General features: G+C 38.8%; 1 protein-coding gene across 1 annotated transcript in view; it reads left to right on the top strand.

Moving 5' to 3' along the window:
• The window catches only part of CNTNAP5 (contactin associated protein family member 5), a 286,625-nt gene that overhangs the window by 236,756 nt on the left and 32,947 nt on the right, over positions 1 to 16,922 (top strand). The window contains exons 15-18 of the mRNA XM_062578339.1: positions 6,306 to 6,433; positions 6,650 to 6,820; positions 8,915 to 9,133; positions 15,527 to 15,766. Coding sequence (XP_062434323.1) covers positions 6,306 to 6,433; positions 6,650 to 6,820; positions 8,915 to 9,133; positions 15,527 to 15,766 — 758 coding nt within the window. The remainder of the gene's footprint in view (positions 1 to 6,305; positions 6,434 to 6,649; positions 6,821 to 8,914; positions 9,134 to 15,526; positions 15,767 to 16,922) is intronic.

Consider the following 16,922-nt stretch of genomic DNA (forward strand, 5'->3'; position numbering starts at 1 on the left):
TTCCTTCTCTTTTTACTAAACCACTCCAGTGAAAAGTATCTTTATCCATCCAGTTCCTCACTCCTTTCCTCACCACGCTTCCATACTTTGTGATATGATGACAATTAATTCTAATAGAGCAGAATAGTGGAACTATTTGATATTTGCTAGGGAGTGGGAGAAGACATCTGCTGAAGGAACAGAGGCACAAATCAGCATGATCCTGTCATAATGTTCTAACCTTGACCCCAAAATGGGCCTGGAAAGGTGTTAAACATGATTGGATTGTAGTCCTTTCATACCGCTAAAAAAGAGGAATTCTTGACTGTTGAAAGCTCTTTTATCTAGTGGGTGGAAGCTGAAGTTTAAATATAGTCCAAAAAATATTTCTTTCTCTTTCTTCCTCTTCTCCAACAGTGAGTTTAACTGTTGGAACAAATTATGTGGAGACAACGTGGATTTTCTATGGCTTCCAGGACTTACTTTGAAAGTAATTGGCTTTCTAGAAGATTTGCACTATTTCAAAAAGAAGATGCACTCTTGATGCAGGCGTTATTGGGGAAAGGTGTAAAGTTGATGTGAAGAATACAGTGTTTCTGAAATGCAGGCAGGGTTGTGTTATCTTCTGCCCACTCCAGTGATACTTTGGATCCTTAAATAACTCTCTCAGCTTGTTTTTCATCTCAAGCAAATTCTCCTGCCTTGGTAATGAATGTCTTTCTGCTCATCAAACCTTTCATTTAAATAGGAGGAATTTCTTTCATGCCATGGTAGTATGCTACTGTCCTTATGTCCATTTGCTGCTTTGGTCTCTCAGTGTCTAAAATCCATTTTCAGCTTCAAATACTGTCTCTTGACTGAAGCTAGTCACCAAACAAAACTTACTTCTTACTGACGGTGTTCTCTGTAGATCCTTGTAGTTTTGGGAAACTTTGAAGTTTTCCGTTCTGCATAGGAAGAGTGGCATCTTTGGATGCCATTTTGTATAGGAATCTCAGCCTTCTCAGGAGAGTAGGGTGGGCAGTCTCAATTCTGACCAGTAATTGCCTGGCCATCTTTCTATTTCTGTCATCTTATTATTCAGATTATACAAACAGCCTCTTCTTGTATCTTCCAGAACAGCCTTCTTCACTGGGCCACTGAGCCTTCAAATCTTCTAATTTTCAAATTAAATGCATTCACCTCTTTACTGTGCCTTTGGGGTATTGTATACAGCAAGGAAACCACAGGACATGAAGCAAGAAAAAAAAAAAAAAAAAAGAAAAGAAAGAAAAAGGAGAGAAAAAGAAAAAGGGAAAAAAAAAGCAGATATTACTACTGTTAGCAGACCACTTTGGCTCCCTCAGAGCTGTACTGAATACACTTGCCGTTGTTCGAGGAGCAAAGCGCTGCAGAAGTGAATGGAGTGCTCTCTGGCTGAGCTGTATTTTTGGTGTTTTCTGTGCTGCAGCGAGGGTGGTAAAACCAGAGGACTGAGAAGAACGGAGCCAACAAACCCGACTACTGTCAAGCCCAGGTTTGACGGGGTTTGCTTGCCCAGCCCTCATCCTGCTGGGAACCTCTGCCCCAAAGCAGGACAGGTTATTCTGCACCGTGGTGCATGTGAGCTGCTAAGTAAATCCTACTGGAGGTGACCTGGCCTGTACAGAGCTGTCTTGGAGATCTACCTTCATGACTGTATTTGTCAACAAACGAGATAAGCTGTCTGCCAAGAGCTGGTTGTAGCAGTCCCCGGAGGTGACACGAATCGGTTCATTACTATCATTACCAGACTCTCTTTCTCTGCACCTCTCTCCTAATTTCAGCAGCAAAATAAATCCACTGCATCTTGCCTTCACCTGTTAAATATGTTCCCTTCTGCTGCTGTTTTTTCTTTATCATAACTGTACGTTATTGTACTCGGTAAAGCATTTTTGGATGCAGCTGGTAGGAGAGAGAGTAATTAAAATGTATTCCTTTGGATTATTAATGATCTGTCCTGCACAAGGCTCAAAAACTTATCTGATGAAAGCCCTTTTTAATGGCCAATTCCTCATGCTGTTCATTGACATCTGCTGATGATAGTATTCTTTTCCCCAAATGCACTGTATTCATGAAAATCTGTACTGAATATCTGAGCTACTGAGGCTCAGACCCCACCAGAGTTTTCATTAATATACAGAAAGAAAGCATACCAATAGGGAACCATATGAGAAGAAATTATGTTTAATGGCACCACAGCTCTACCATCTGTTAGAAAAAATGTGGAAACAACTACCTAGAGGTTACTGGTTTATGATGGTTTATGCTGTTGGGTTACCATAGAGTGAGGGTTTTTTTTTTAGTATCCTTTTATTAGTACACAGGAAAAAAAGAAGTCCCATGATGTTATAATCAAAACAGATATTCATCATTCACAGGTAAGACTACCTGTGCTACATTTTAAGTGATCTGGATGCTGCACTGTCACTTCTAGCATTTCTATAGCTGTGATGAAACTGTTCCCTTCCCCCCCCCCCCCCATATGGAGAATTTGAGGTGTAAAATTGCACACAGCTTATTGAGGGATTCCTTTGGGTGGATATAGACATGAATCTTCAGTCATGGATGCACAGATGACATCCAACTGTATTTAATACCCACAGCTAAAAATAATTCAGTGATTCAAAGGGGATTATTGGATTGTTTTTCCTTGTGGGAAGTGCAAATTAATACTACTTGTAATGTGAAAAGTTCAGACTAAGATCCAGTCATCGAGGGTGCTTTCCAGATTGAAAAATACTCAAATTTTTCATCTGAAGCTGTTCTGAAATCAGGTAGAAAGAAGGCCTGCTTCCCAATTTTGTTAATTTATTCGCACCATTTTCTTCACCTAAACAGCTCCTTTCAAGAATGAGATGAAAGCTGCTTTATTTTGTGTGAAATCAGGACCTAGCTCATGTTTCTGACCAAAAAGCATTGCTTCCCACGACCCTCCTGCAGGCAGGCATCCCCCCCCCATAGTCCTGAGTACTTCTGAGAGGTAGGCTGTAACATTTTACAGCAGGCACAGGGAGTGGAAATGGTAGCAGAGGACTGTGTGAAACCTGCTAAGAGAAACCAAGTGATGTTTTTGGCTAAGCTGTGAGAAGCAGCTGTGGAAAACCAAATGCAATCTGTTTTTAAGTGTATGTTAAATGTTAGATTAAAACACATGTATGTAAAACCTAGCTCTGGGAACAAATACAAAAATAATGTCTCTTAACAAGGCTATATTTTTGTTTAAAAGATATAAAATCATTTATGCACCCATCATACCATAGATTCTGTCTATCAGAAAATACCACTTATTCCTTGAAAAGTATAACATATTAAAAGTGATCCCCCAAACCTTTTTCAGACAAAACTCAAAATATTTTGCCAAAACCCTGGAATACTTGTATTTTGTAATGGCACAGTAATACCTCCAGAAAATTATTGTTCAGGTATATGATGCTCTCTTGCTCTGCTCTTAGACAATTTTCCCATAATTCAGATGCTGCTATGATGTAGCACAGAAGAAGAGAGAAATCCTAGTGCTTAGTAAGAAATGGAGTCTGAAACAGTTCATCTCAAGACCAGAAAAGCAAAACACTCAACCTTAATCTCCCAAGAGGCACAGCGTAGTGTCTCCAGATCTCTTTTTTGCTTTTCTTAGCAGAAACATCATAGATGCTGATTTTTCACCAAAAACTTGATTTCTCACAGTGATGATAATGCTAAACTGTGAAAATATGTAAGTTGTACCCCATCATTAATACTTGCTCTGGAGGGCAGAATGTTTCTAATAGGCTTTAGTTCAAAGTATCTCTTTGTATGAGAATATGTATCCGTACATACTTCTTCTCTTTCCATGTGTGAGACAATAAAATATATTTAATGTGCTGTTTGAGCTTCCAGAGTAACTTGATTGAGTTTTCAAGACATTAACATAAAAGTGATGATTTTCATTAGTTCTAGAATATTTTTCTTTCTCACAGTTGAGCTATGCTACTAAAGTTCTCTGTGATACTGGCATATAACTAGTAAAAACTCAAACTCATAAAGTTTGATATAAAAGAATGTTGTACAATATAACAGAATATCTAATAAGCAATGTAGTTTGCAGAAATGTGCAGTAGATTCCTTAAAAATGTCACCATTTCATATTTTTAGATATCTTCAGTGATAATTGTGGGAAGATACTGATTTTTATTTTAATACTGATCATAACTGGCCAAAAGTTCACCCTATTTTTCAATAAAAATATTTTTAGAAAACCTCCCTAAATATTTTTTGTGAAAAATCTTTTTAAAAAAGTAAATGTCAGCTTAGTTATGTATGTATATATTGCATATTGTTATGTCTTCCTCCTTTGCATCTTTATGCCTTGCTTTCATTCTTCCTGCCTAATTCTCTCTCCCACCAGCAGAACCACTTTAATTTCTTATCTTCCTAAGAAATATTCAATACTACTAATCGTTTTGTTACAACCATTTTACAATCTATTAAGAGCATTTATATTAACTTTCAAAGGTTGGTACAATAAGTTATATGAGTACCTGCTGAGAGACTCCATGAAGAGATTTGGGGACCATGTACTTTTTAACCCATATGTGGTACTTTTCTTTCTGAGTCTGTATTGAAGTCATCGCTCTGCCTGGTTTCTGGGAGTTTCATCTTTCTGCACTTTATCTATCATTATCTATATGTCAGACATCCGCCAAAGCAAGAACAAAATGTTAGGGTTGAGGAGGGTAAGTCTCCTTTTCCCCTTGGAATTACTAGATGCTTAACTATGCTACATGTAATTATGTAATTAGAAATGATGAAAAATAAATGAAATGAATGCAGGCTATATCAAAAAGATCAGAATACCCCTTATAACTTTGGTAAGGTGTTAGTCAGAGTAGAAGGCTTATTCAGCTAAGAAAACATCTGAAGTTGTGTGTTGGAATGACACAGCTGGGTTGTTCATATTTGTTTGAGGAAATAATGCATCCCTTCCTGCAACTGGAACTCTAATGAGAGGACCCTTTTTGGAAGGCAAAATTACGAGAAGTCTATAAGTAGCCTGGGGTCCTGCCTGTGATGTCAAATGCCCCAGCAGTCCCTGTGGTCTCATTCAAAAAGGAAGGCAAGAATATCTGGTATGCAGATTGCTTGACTGTGTAGAGAGGTAAGGCTGCTTTCCCCCCAAATTACTGAGATTCAGCATTTTGGTGGATGTTTTGCGGGGCTGATGTGCCCACGTTCACAGCAGACCTCAACTCTGAGCAAAAGAGCTCGGAGAAGACAATCTCATTGCTATGGAAAGAGCTGCTTACGTTAGACATGTGGTAGCAATTTCATTGCTGTAAGATCAGTAGTTGGAGAAACAGGTCCTGAGGGCAGATCAGCTCTGGTAAGGTCAGAGTTAAACACTTGAAGAGCTCAGTTAAATTCCTGAAGTGGGGTGGGATGACTCCAGAGCTATACAGCACTGAATCATCTCATGGACCAGAGGGCTGCCATGAAATGCAATGGTGCATTTTAAGGACAACACTTTCTTTAGGATTCTCAGAGTAAAAAAAGAAAATAATGATCATCTAGGAACTTTTCCATCCTACTCCTTTTTAGCAGCCACGTGCAAGTTAATCACAGAATAAGCCTCGCCGATACAGACTGTTGGTCGACAATGCAGTGAATCAGGCTGTAGTACTTAAGTTGTTGGACCAAAAGGTCTTGCAGGCGCATGGTACAAACAGCTGATTTAGTGCAAGCTTGCTCTGCCAAATCAATGTTCTTCAAAAACTCGCACAGTCATTTGTGCACTAGCCATCTTCAGGCTGGATCCTGTACTGTCTGACTGCTCCATGCTAACAGTGTGCAGGATCAGATGTCACGCGTCCTCCTGCTGCTGGGATAAAGCATAAAGCCAGCCCAAATACTGTACTTGTCTCTGACTAACTTAACAGAAAGGTAAATTTGGACTTATACCTGATCCACATCAAATTGATTTTGCCGAGGAAGTTTAATAGAGCCCATTTTACATAATGCCTATCAGAGAAATGCTCTGCTTCACTGTCATTTTGCATAGCTAAAATACAGTTACAGACCATGCCAGACAGTTTCATGTATCAAAATGCAATGTCTTCAGGGGTCAGTATTATGCATGAGCATAGATCACATACACATGTGTACATATATGTGCCTTAAGCAGTAAGAACTAGTCACAAGTCTTCTAGGTGATTTTGTAAAGACCTTTCATTTTTAACTGAGCATCTTTCAACTGCTGACTTGCACGAGGAAAGCCGAGGATTTTGTCTGTAGTTTATCTGTCTCTTTTTTGTTTGTTTATTATAATCCAGGACAAATGATACCGGCCTCCTTGCTTTCAAAGACCATTTGCCTGTAACTCAGATAGTGATCACTGACACAAACAGATCAAATTCGGAGGCTGCTTGGAAAATCGGCCCTTTGCGTTGCTATGGAGACAGTGAGTACTAGCTCATCTCAATTTCCATAAGTACAGAATGTCTCCTCTCCTTGGTTTATTTGTTGGAGGGGATAAAGGTGGGGCTTGGGGTTTGGGGTTTTTTTGTTGTTGTTGTTTGGGGTTTTGTTTTCTTTGCTAAAAGGTGCCTTTCCCTGAGCAGCTCGCAGTTGCTCTTCCATGCCCATTAACTATAGAGAAGGGGGTTGTCATTTGCAGGGCAGTTCTGGAACGCCGCGTCCTTCAACACCGAGGCCTCCTACCTCCACTTCCCCACCTTCCATGCCGAGTTCAGCGCAGACATCTCCTTCTTCTTTAAAACCACCGCCCTGGCTGGTGTCTTCTTGGAAAACCTGGGGATTAAAGACTTCATACGGGTTGAAATAAGCTGTAAGTTTTCCCACTGAGTGTATTTTCTATGTGCCCAATGTGACAGGAGCAGGGAAGTGGGAAGGGTGGTTTTCCTTCTCTCTTGCAACTGTTAGAAGAGACTGAGGAGGGAATAAATTGGGAGATGTACAGACTCATTGAACTGGATACATATGATTTAGGTTCAACTCCCTTTCCTGTCAGAGTTTCCCTGTATAGCCTTGGTCATTGCACTTAATCCTGCTCTTACTCAGTTTGCCTTTCACGAAGAAAGCGATGATTTTATCTTTTCATCCCTTGATTTTTCCCCATATTTTCTCTTTAGAGAAAGAGCAATAGATGTGCCCGTAGGCTGTATTTTTAATTGTGAGATGTAAAATGTAATACAAGTCATTCAAGTGATTATTTCTGTTATTGTATAAGTGATGTATCCAATGTTTTAGAGGAATTCAGTGTCTATGGTACAACTGTGAGGAAGGAGTGAGGGAGGATGGTACAACCACGTGAAGGCTAGGAGGCTGATGTAAGAGGAGTCAGTCATAGTTGTAATGGGCCTTGAATACTTTAAAATTGAGTTAGTGGCTGCAGTGTAACTGAGCGAGTAAAAGAGAGGAGTAGGGAACTGAGTAGATTTAGTCTTACCCCAGTTCTGATGACTTCGAATATCTATAAGTGACAAAAAGGTATTATGGCTTTGAAGTGAAATTTGACTCTGGTATTCCAAATTCTGCCAAGCTTAGGAAAAACAAACTGAGTGCTATGCATTTTATAATATGCCTATAATAACCCCAACATAAAATTTAATAAAATAGGGCTCTAAGGCCCTTCGATTCATTAAACCAATGGTAAATGTCATGGTGCATTATCACAAGGTAATGAGGTATGATTTACTGTTAATTGCACATCAAAGTCCAATTTGGGTGTACTTCAGTGTATTGCATTTCATTTTCAAGGCCATAGAAATAAAAATGGTAGTTTGATATCAAATGTGACAAACACTGCAAACCACTAAGATGACTGTTTAGTGAATGCTTTCATATCTGCACTAAACACACACAGAGAAATGAGTTATTTAAAAGTTTGAGGAAAATCTTTCTTTTCTTTTAAACTTTAGGCTTCTCATTAGCAGTTTTGTGTTTCTTGCTGCCAGATGGAATTTGCAGCCTAAAGGGTTTGTGTCAAGGAAGCTCTGCAGACCAGCTGCTTAGAAAGGAAATGGCCTTTCAGCAGATACAGGGGCTCAGAATAGATCGTCGTTGATCCCTGTGGAGCATTTCCTATCTTTAACTATCTAAGAAGCAGCTTCTCAAACCAGGCCTGTCCTATTTGTTGGGCCTGAAAAAACAGTTTTTTATGAATTTTCAATCCACTACCTTCTGATTGGTGTGCTGTCTGTGGACCTGATCCTTGTCCTTTCTAGTTGTATTCAGCATTTTAAGGAAAGAAAAAAAAAAACAATCAGGAACCAGATTGTTAAAGAGTTGTGGCCCTTTTTAGACATTCAGCAGAACAAGATGGACTATTTTATATGATTGTTGCTTTCCAGTTTTAATACTGTTTCTAGGAGCCTTGCTATCTGTGACACGTGACATTTGCACCTGTAACTTGGGATCATCAATGAACTAGCCTTTCTCATCTGTTTTTTCTTGCTTCCTGGGTCAGGCTTATTCCTGTAAAGAAGTGCTTGGAGGTTTCCCTCCTACTGCATACAGTCAACTTCTGTGGTTGCTAAGTACGTCTGAAAGAGCTCCTTCATTCTTTCCCCTATCTTAGCATTATCTATCCAAAAGCTTTTGCTACCACTGTGTGACTCTAGTACAGTTTTTGGCACTTTTACTTCCAAACGAGAATAAACTACTATTTCTAGGGCACAGTAATTGTTATAGCAAAAAAGATGGGTACCCAGAGCCAAGCATAATCGCAGCAGAGATCAGTGAGGCCGCAGGCTTAGATTTACATATAAGCTGCTGTGTAGGAGATGGGAGGTAAATGATGCTGTACTGTTTGCTGACATAAAAGTTAATGGACCCTATATTTATGTAAGATTTCTTGATGTCAAAACCACTATTTAATTCAGACCTTTATTTCCTCTTCACATCTATATGCCTATTTCAGCCCCCAAGGAGATCACCTTTTCTGTAGATGTTGGAAACGGTCCCACGGACGTCACAGTGCAATCTCCCACGCCCCTGAATGACAACCAGTGGCACTACATCCGAGCAGAGAGGAACCTCAAACAAACCTCTCTTCAAGTGGACAGCCTCCCCAAGAAGGTCTTGGAAGCACCTACAGAGGGCCACTTCCGTTTGCAGCTCAACAGCCAATTATTTGTAGGTAGGGAGCATTTAAGAATTTCTGGGGATACCTGTAATATTTGTTTATCAAAACCTGGTAATGGGATTGTTTTGCCACCGAGCTTGGGTGTGATAACCTTTTCTGCCTCCTTCTCTTCCACCTCTGGCTTAGGCAATGTAATGCAAACCCATACTACTGCCTCCACAGCAAAACATTAGCCATACGTTGTATGTTAGATGATATTTTTAGGCTTCAAGATTGCTTCAAATATATTTAGTGCCAAAGAATTCTGTTCAGTACTTCCTCTTGTTCAGCTGTGTAATTTGCTGTAGTAGATGTGCTGTCTCATTCAGATGCAATGTAAAAGAGACAAATTCTTCATGCAAGTTTCTGGGGCAAAACCTTCTGATTACAATATATGCTAAAAACCTGTTCCTTCAAATCTTCCTGCCAAAACCCTCATTGGGCCCTAGACCTTATGTGTAAGAGAACTATGAACACAGTCAAAGCAAATACAGCTATTTTAACTGAAGATGGTCTAAAAAAAGAACCCAAACTTTGTTTATGTATAGTTGATTTCCCTATCTCTAATGCAAATGAACTGTAGACTGGTACCAGCTTGTACTTGATAATAGAGTCAGGGGCTACAGATGACCTTTTGCCTTTTCTATTCCTGAACACTCCCTTTCCGAGTAATTAATTCTGCCATGGAGCAGACTGTAACCTGCTTATTATTTAGGACCGTAAATAGCTAATTATTGATTCTTTACTTAAAAAGAATTCTCTTAGCTGAAATTCTATAGCAAACCTCAGTTTGTCAATGCCACACTTTAATAAAGTTTACCAATGAGGTGTTTATCTGAGATCTTTGTAAGTTATATGTGCACTGATTAATGGGCTTCAGATAGAAGGAGTGAATCTGTTAATAAAGTGGTACAATTTCATCAATGGCCATGAGCCCTTCCCACATAACAGTTGATTTATACCTGAAGTAATTTCTCATAGACTCAGCCTGAGAAAAATTCACCAAAGAACTCAGAAAGATAAATTTACGACTGTCACAGTGTGAGGTTTCCGTTTTGTGGAGTGAGGAATGATATGTTCCTCAGATGCCAGGGGCTCCTAAGAGCTGTTCTGTGAGCAGAGATCTGGAGGTTGGGTTGCCACAGACGTCTTAGGGACCTGGGAAGACATAGGACATAGTTATTTTGCCTCAGCTGAGGAGTGAACACTACTCACTGTGTGGTAGTAGGATTGCATTCAATTGTCCATCCACTTTTACTGAACTTAAATGAAAGGGACAGAAAAAGTGCTTTTAGGAGTGTCTTTTTTACCTTTAGCCACTACAGAAATATGTATTAAAGGCCAAGATTTTCCAGTGTTTCCAGATTTTCTTCAGTGTTTCTAAGAGTAGCTAGAAGGGATGGGAACCTGAACAGCCTCTTCATTCTGACACTGTTTGTCCCCAGGTGCTACAGGGAAAGATGGCAGAAGTCCAACAATACACAGATATGGCATAATTTGTCTCCACTGAAGGTTTCATTCCAGTCTCTAATAGGAGGAGCTGATTTAATACCTAAACTTGTGGAGTGAATTTTATCCTATCTGAAAAGAAAAAAAAGCATAAGCAACATTTAAACACTGTAAAAGAGAAAGACGCAGCAGCCCATAATAGTATTTCCCCCTTCCATAATCCACGACATACTTATTTCTACAGTTGCAACATTCTGCACACTGATAATAATTAAGGGGTTACCGCAATTAAAATACATATTGTTAATTAATAATCTATATAACTGACATGATTTGCTGTTTTAAAAATGTTCCTAATATCTTTCAGTTTAATCGCCCTGTTTCATTCCATTTAAACATAGAACTTTCTTTCCATGGTGGAAGTGGCTAGTCATCACGATCTAACTGTTTTTTTGTTGTTGTTGTTGTTGATTCTGCTCCAGAATCAATTCAAATATTTTGTAAACATCATAAATAAGGCTCAATGACAACATTTAATTTAGTTTGTTTATATTCTGGAAGGATTTATTGATCCTTTGGGATGAAGGAACTATATTAATATCACATAGCATTGTGATGATGGTTGACTGGAGATTCAGTGTAACTTTCAAACCATGATCTTTTTCCCGTAGCCTGAGAGATGTCAATGTATCCACAAAATATGCGAGTCTGTTTTGTCTTGGTTCATCTTAAGGGGGGGGTGGTGGTTATACATAGTAGATCACACACACAAAATGAATTTGGGTATCTATAAAATGGGACTAGAGGGGACTGTTGGCTTATAATATTTGTCCAGATTTTTCCTTGTTAACCCAAGAACCTGATACATTTAAGATTTTATACGATAGAAGGATTTGGCTCTCAGGTTTTTATGTTGTTTGTTTTAAGGCTGGTCTGTCAAACAGACTTTACCTTCTGTGACTTATAGCAAAGGAAGATGAACAGAAGCCTTTTCCATAAATGTTAACAAAGCAGTTATAGGCAGCCTTGGAACTGTGCTTCATTTACTTCTGACTGGTATCTGAATAAGTTAATCAACCTTTAAATACTTTGCAAGGAGGGGAGTTAAGAAGGCCTCTCTTTCTCTGAAAGTTATCTTGAGATTGACTAACTTCAGTATTTTAGGAGATTCAGGCTTTTACTGAAGATTTTCCAGTGGCTAAACGCGGAGAAGGATTTCTCTTTTGCATGTGTAGTCCTTTTATGTTCAGTGAGGGACAAGTTCACACTGCAGTTTCCCTGAGTGGAGACCTCAGTGCTGTTTCTTTCTCATTTACCCAGCTATCTGTTTTTAAGAAAATTGGGAGAACATAATATCCTTTCTGTTAAATTTGGGCAAGGAGTTTAAATATGTCAAGATTCAGAGATAAAAAGGAACCATATATTGGAGTAAATATTCTTTTCCATAAAAAATCAAACCAAAAAATACTAAACCACAACAGCTGTCTAGTTCTTTTAGATGGAGGAGAAGTTGATTGTGACCTAATGCAAGACAGGGAAAGATGTGAACTTCATTTACCTCAGGGGATACCAACTGATATATAATGATAGTGAGTTCAGTGGTCATGGTCATGGTTGGTCATTCTAGCAGAGAAATCCAGGTGTTTAGAGACAACGGGTAGAACCTGGGGAATATCACCATGACTTATGTTGTCCCTACGCTAATTTTGATTTTTTCACGTTCTTGAACTTTAACCTATCTGGCATATTTCCAGGGTAAATTCAGTTTTCAACTTGCTCTACATACTTACATATAGCCATGAGTTCCTTCTTAGTATTTCTAAGCTGTATTTCTATAGTGTAACTCTGATAGTCAGGTCTTACTGGACTTGAACTGACATTGTGTTACTTGGAAACACAGTGCTATCTGTTAGAAAGATTCCCTTGATCACTTATGGGCCTTGAGAAGCATAAAGCAGCCATAATTCATTATTTGCACACTGATGCACCTACAATACTCCCATTCTGGAGCTGGTACCTCATTACAGGTAGGGAAGTTCATACTTGTCTTATGTTGCCGGGGAAGATGTACTCAGGTGGTGATTTCTGTTTACCTTGAGGCCTCTTTTATGCATCAATATGGTATAAAAAGGAACTGCTAAAGCTTAGGATCTGTCCATTTGCGCATGCTACTCATAGTAATCACAGAAATACTAGAATTAAGATGTCATTTCTTTCCTTATTGCCTGTTCTCCATTCAGTTCTGCCTTGCCACCTTTCATTGCCCTGTTGTGTGATTCGATTGTCTTGGCTGCTCTTGCACTTGCTGACATTACTTCTGCCCAGCACTTGTGTCCTCAGGGTATGTTCCACTTGAGGGAGCAGAACCTCTGCATCTGCTTTGACTGGGCCTGCCAGAATGCCGTGTGGCACGTGCAAGAGATCATCACTGCAGGATGTTCCCAGGATTCCACTGCAGTGATGATTTCTTACACGTGTCATGCAAAATAAACCATAAAAATGTATCCCTTCCTATTGGATCCACCTAGTGATTAAACCAAAGGTAGGCGAGTCAGAATAGAAATGTTTCTGTCCAATCCTTCTCCTTTCATCTCCGTCTCATCCATAGCAATACAATGTGAAAGATTCACGTTTGCAATTCTTATTTTATTCCATCACTTCCTATAAATGCAACCTAATAATGTGTTAAGAGCCATTCTGCCTGATTGTATTCAATTACAGTCCCTCTCCGTTAAGGAAATGATCTTTTCAGTTATGCATAGTCAGTAAGAAACAAAAGTATAGATTAAATAACATTTGTATGATTAGCTGGTATATTTAGTGTGTAATTGACTTACAAGGCACGTATGTATTTAGGTAGGTAGTACCAGAAAGAGTCTTTCTATGACTGCATTTGTAATAATTTAGAATAAAGACAGAAGGTCTGCTTAAGGCCAACACTGGTACACATGTCTATGCATCAAGCTTCTGAGATAGTTTTCTGTGTGTGTGTGTGAAGAGAAAGGGGAAAATGAATTTTTTATTTCTGTAGATTGGAGATTGCTCAAAATCGAAAGATCTAGAATTTTAAAGCAGCCTGAAAGAATTAGAAGCCAATTTCTGCTTTCTTTCAGTGAGTCTTGGGTATCTAAATGATTTAGGCTGCTTTATAATCCTCAGTCACAGCATGGATGTCCCTACACCTGGCTATATTTCTTGTATTAATTTAAAGAAATTACAGTAGAAAGAGCAAACTCAAAACAAATTTATAAACCAGGTAATATCAATTCCACCAAGCTCTGCACAAAAATAGGCCAATGTAGCGTTGCTTACTCTGGAGGGAGAGGCAAAAAACATTCAGGAATACATTCAAGAATGTATTTGAACATAGGTCCAGCCAATTGAATAAAACTGCCAAAATGCACAAATAATAAACATACTGGATGAGTAAATACTGTGTAGATCTAGGATCAAGTAGATGGTGTCCGATAAGCTCTGTACTTGCCAAATGTTAGAAGAGAAAAAGAATCATAAATGGATATTACATTCGATCTCTCACTTTTTAGCTTTCCAAGGTACTTTAGAGATCAATGAGAATATGAGCAGTTCGACAAACCTGACTTAGCTGAAGAAGTGTTTGAAAATGTTTTTTCTGTGAGAAAGGTGCCATAAAATTAGCATAAAATAGACTTCCTTCTAGGCTCACACATACTATCTAGAGTGAAATTATTCTTATTTAAATCCAAGACCTATGTATTTCTCCTATTAACATGCAAGAAAGAAAAATATAAGTCAGAAGAGTATAGCAGAACAATAAAGTTTTGGTGAGATTGCTTTTCAGCCTGGTGTTTCATTCTCTTAGTTTTCCACAGCCTGGTTTAATTAAACAATGTATGACAAAACAGATGCTGTTCTCCAAGGAATTCATCAAAAGACATAATTTCTTAGTTGATGCATTTTGACATAGGACCAACTTCTATGGAAGAATATTTTAGAAACATAACTTCTTTCCTACTCTTATGAAGGAGATGCATCACCAAAAAAGCTAACATTTCACAGCCTACAAAAACAGTGTTAACTCTTGAGCCAGAATTAGATTTCTCAGCAAGTAAGTTACAGCTAACTTCAAAAGCAAAACACTGGCAACTGCCAAACAAAGCCTTCAGTAATGCAAGTATTGATATTTTTGCAGTGTAGTCTTATAATCATCAGTAATTATTATCATTATCAGAGATCACCTCTTATCGGAAAGGTGTCTTTATTATAAACAGGGATCTCTGTTAGCAATTTCATTGGGCAAATAATAAGCTAATTAGCCTATATAACCTGAAGTGCCCTCTTGCCTAGATCCGTATAGCTCTGATCTTCACAAAGAAATGCAATTATGTTCAACAATTCAAGTAAATGACACAATTGTGACCCAAACTCACATTTCATGCCTACCGCAGCCATTCACATGTGACATCATGTTGTCAGTCATGCATAAATTCTGCTTCCAGAGTCATTTCCCTTCAGCCAACAGGCCTGATGTTCGTCCTTGTCTGGACTAGTCAGCCTGGGTAACTCACCTGTTGTTGAGATTAGGATGTTATTTATATATTTTACTAAGGCAACAAATAGAAAAACATTTTAGGTTTAGGTTTCTCATGTATTAGGTGATATGCAGACTTGTGATAAATAAGCTAATCTTTTTCCAATTGAATCTGCAGTCTAAATACCAGATAGGACAATAGATAAGGGTGAAAAGAGAAGAATGGTAAGAAGAAAGTGTCACATATACCTTTTTATTCCGTTCATAATGATGAATAAAAACTTTAGTTTCCAGGGCTGGCTGGCTGTCATCCTTTGCCTCTATATGCATTGATAATATTTTTTTAAACTTCATGGGTTTCAATTTGTACCTTTGGATTGTCCTTCAGGGCTTTGATTACTTTACAGACTCATCAATGAATGTATGTCCTTTGCCCTTTTTTTTCTCAGGAGGAACAGCTTCCAGACAAAAGGGGTTTATGGGATGCATCCGATCTCTTCATTTAAATGGGCAAAGACTTGACCTTGAAGAGAGAGCTAAAGTGACCTCTGGTGTTAAACCAGGGTGTCCAGGACATTGCAGCAGTTATGGTAACCTGTGCCATAACGGAGGAAAATGTGTGGAGAAGTATAATGGTTATTCTTGTGACTGTACCAATTCAGCCTATGAAGGACCTTTCTGCAAGGAAGGTAGGCAGCATGCTTTGATCCTAAGCCCTTAGTGATTTCACCCACATCAGCTTGTACCCCATATTGTAAGAATATGTTCTAATACCAGCTTTCCCTTGAACAGCACTAAGTGTTTACCTTGAGTGGGCTAAATTGTTGCCTCAAAAATTATAAATGGTACTTTTTGTACTAACTGTTATTAAAGTTACCAACTGTATCACAGTGTGATTCTGTATTCAGTTGCATATAGCATATAGTTGCATATAACTAAATGTTATCCACTAGGCCTGAAATTCTACATCAGAGTTGTCTGCTTATGTCTGAATGTTTGGTGTGTTTGCTTTTAAATCGCATCTGGCTTGCTCCACCTTAATAAAATCTTGAGAACTTTTCTTTGCAGAGTTTTGGAGCAGTGGTTGACAAAGAGGGATAGTCGTTTTATGCTTGTTGCCATCCCTGTGACAATGCTGAACTTGGCCATCCTAAGATATGTTAAAAATAAGCACGCATCATTCAGGAGAAAATTGATTTGAGCAGTTCAGACTATGATGAGTGTGTTCTCATTGAACCTGTTTGCTGACTCTTAGGAGATATATGCATTTGACCAGAATAAGGACCAGGACAAATAAGAGTATCCAGTTTAGGTAACATGCTCTTTGGAAGAAGAAATTACAGAAACTCTGCTGAATAACAACTAGGTGCAATGTGAGCATTTTAATTTCCACAGCTGCCCCTTACCTTGCAAATGCTCCAAGTTTGTTAAGTGGGCCGCATCATCTGCTGGTGTAAATCGGCCTAGTTGTACTGCAGTCCATGGAACTATGCCCACTTACATGAGCTGAGGATTTGGCACCGATGACACGAGAGGCATGTTGAGTAACTGCATAGTATCCTGTTAGGACGTGGCCCTGCTGATATCTAGATGGAGCTACTTTATTGAAGACAATCTTTGCAATCAACTTATAGCAGAAGACATCACCATGATGAATTTACTGTGGCTCATAGGAGTAAAACTGCTGTTGTCACTTGCATGTGTTTTGTGGCCAAACTGTATTGTGGGTATATTGAAAACACAAGTGTGAGCGGTTGGGATCCGAGCATGTGCAGATAGAAGATTCTCTTCCTTTGGAGCTACCTTCTCCCTCAGTGACTGTCCTTTGGTCACTGCATTGCTTTA

Source organism: Rhea pennata, chromosome 6, assembly GCF_028389875.1.
Source record: "Rhea pennata isolate bPtePen1 chromosome 6, bPtePen1.pri, whole genome shotgun sequence".
Taxonomy (NCBI): Eukaryota; Metazoa; Chordata; class Aves; order Rheiformes; family Rheidae; genus Rhea; species Rhea pennata.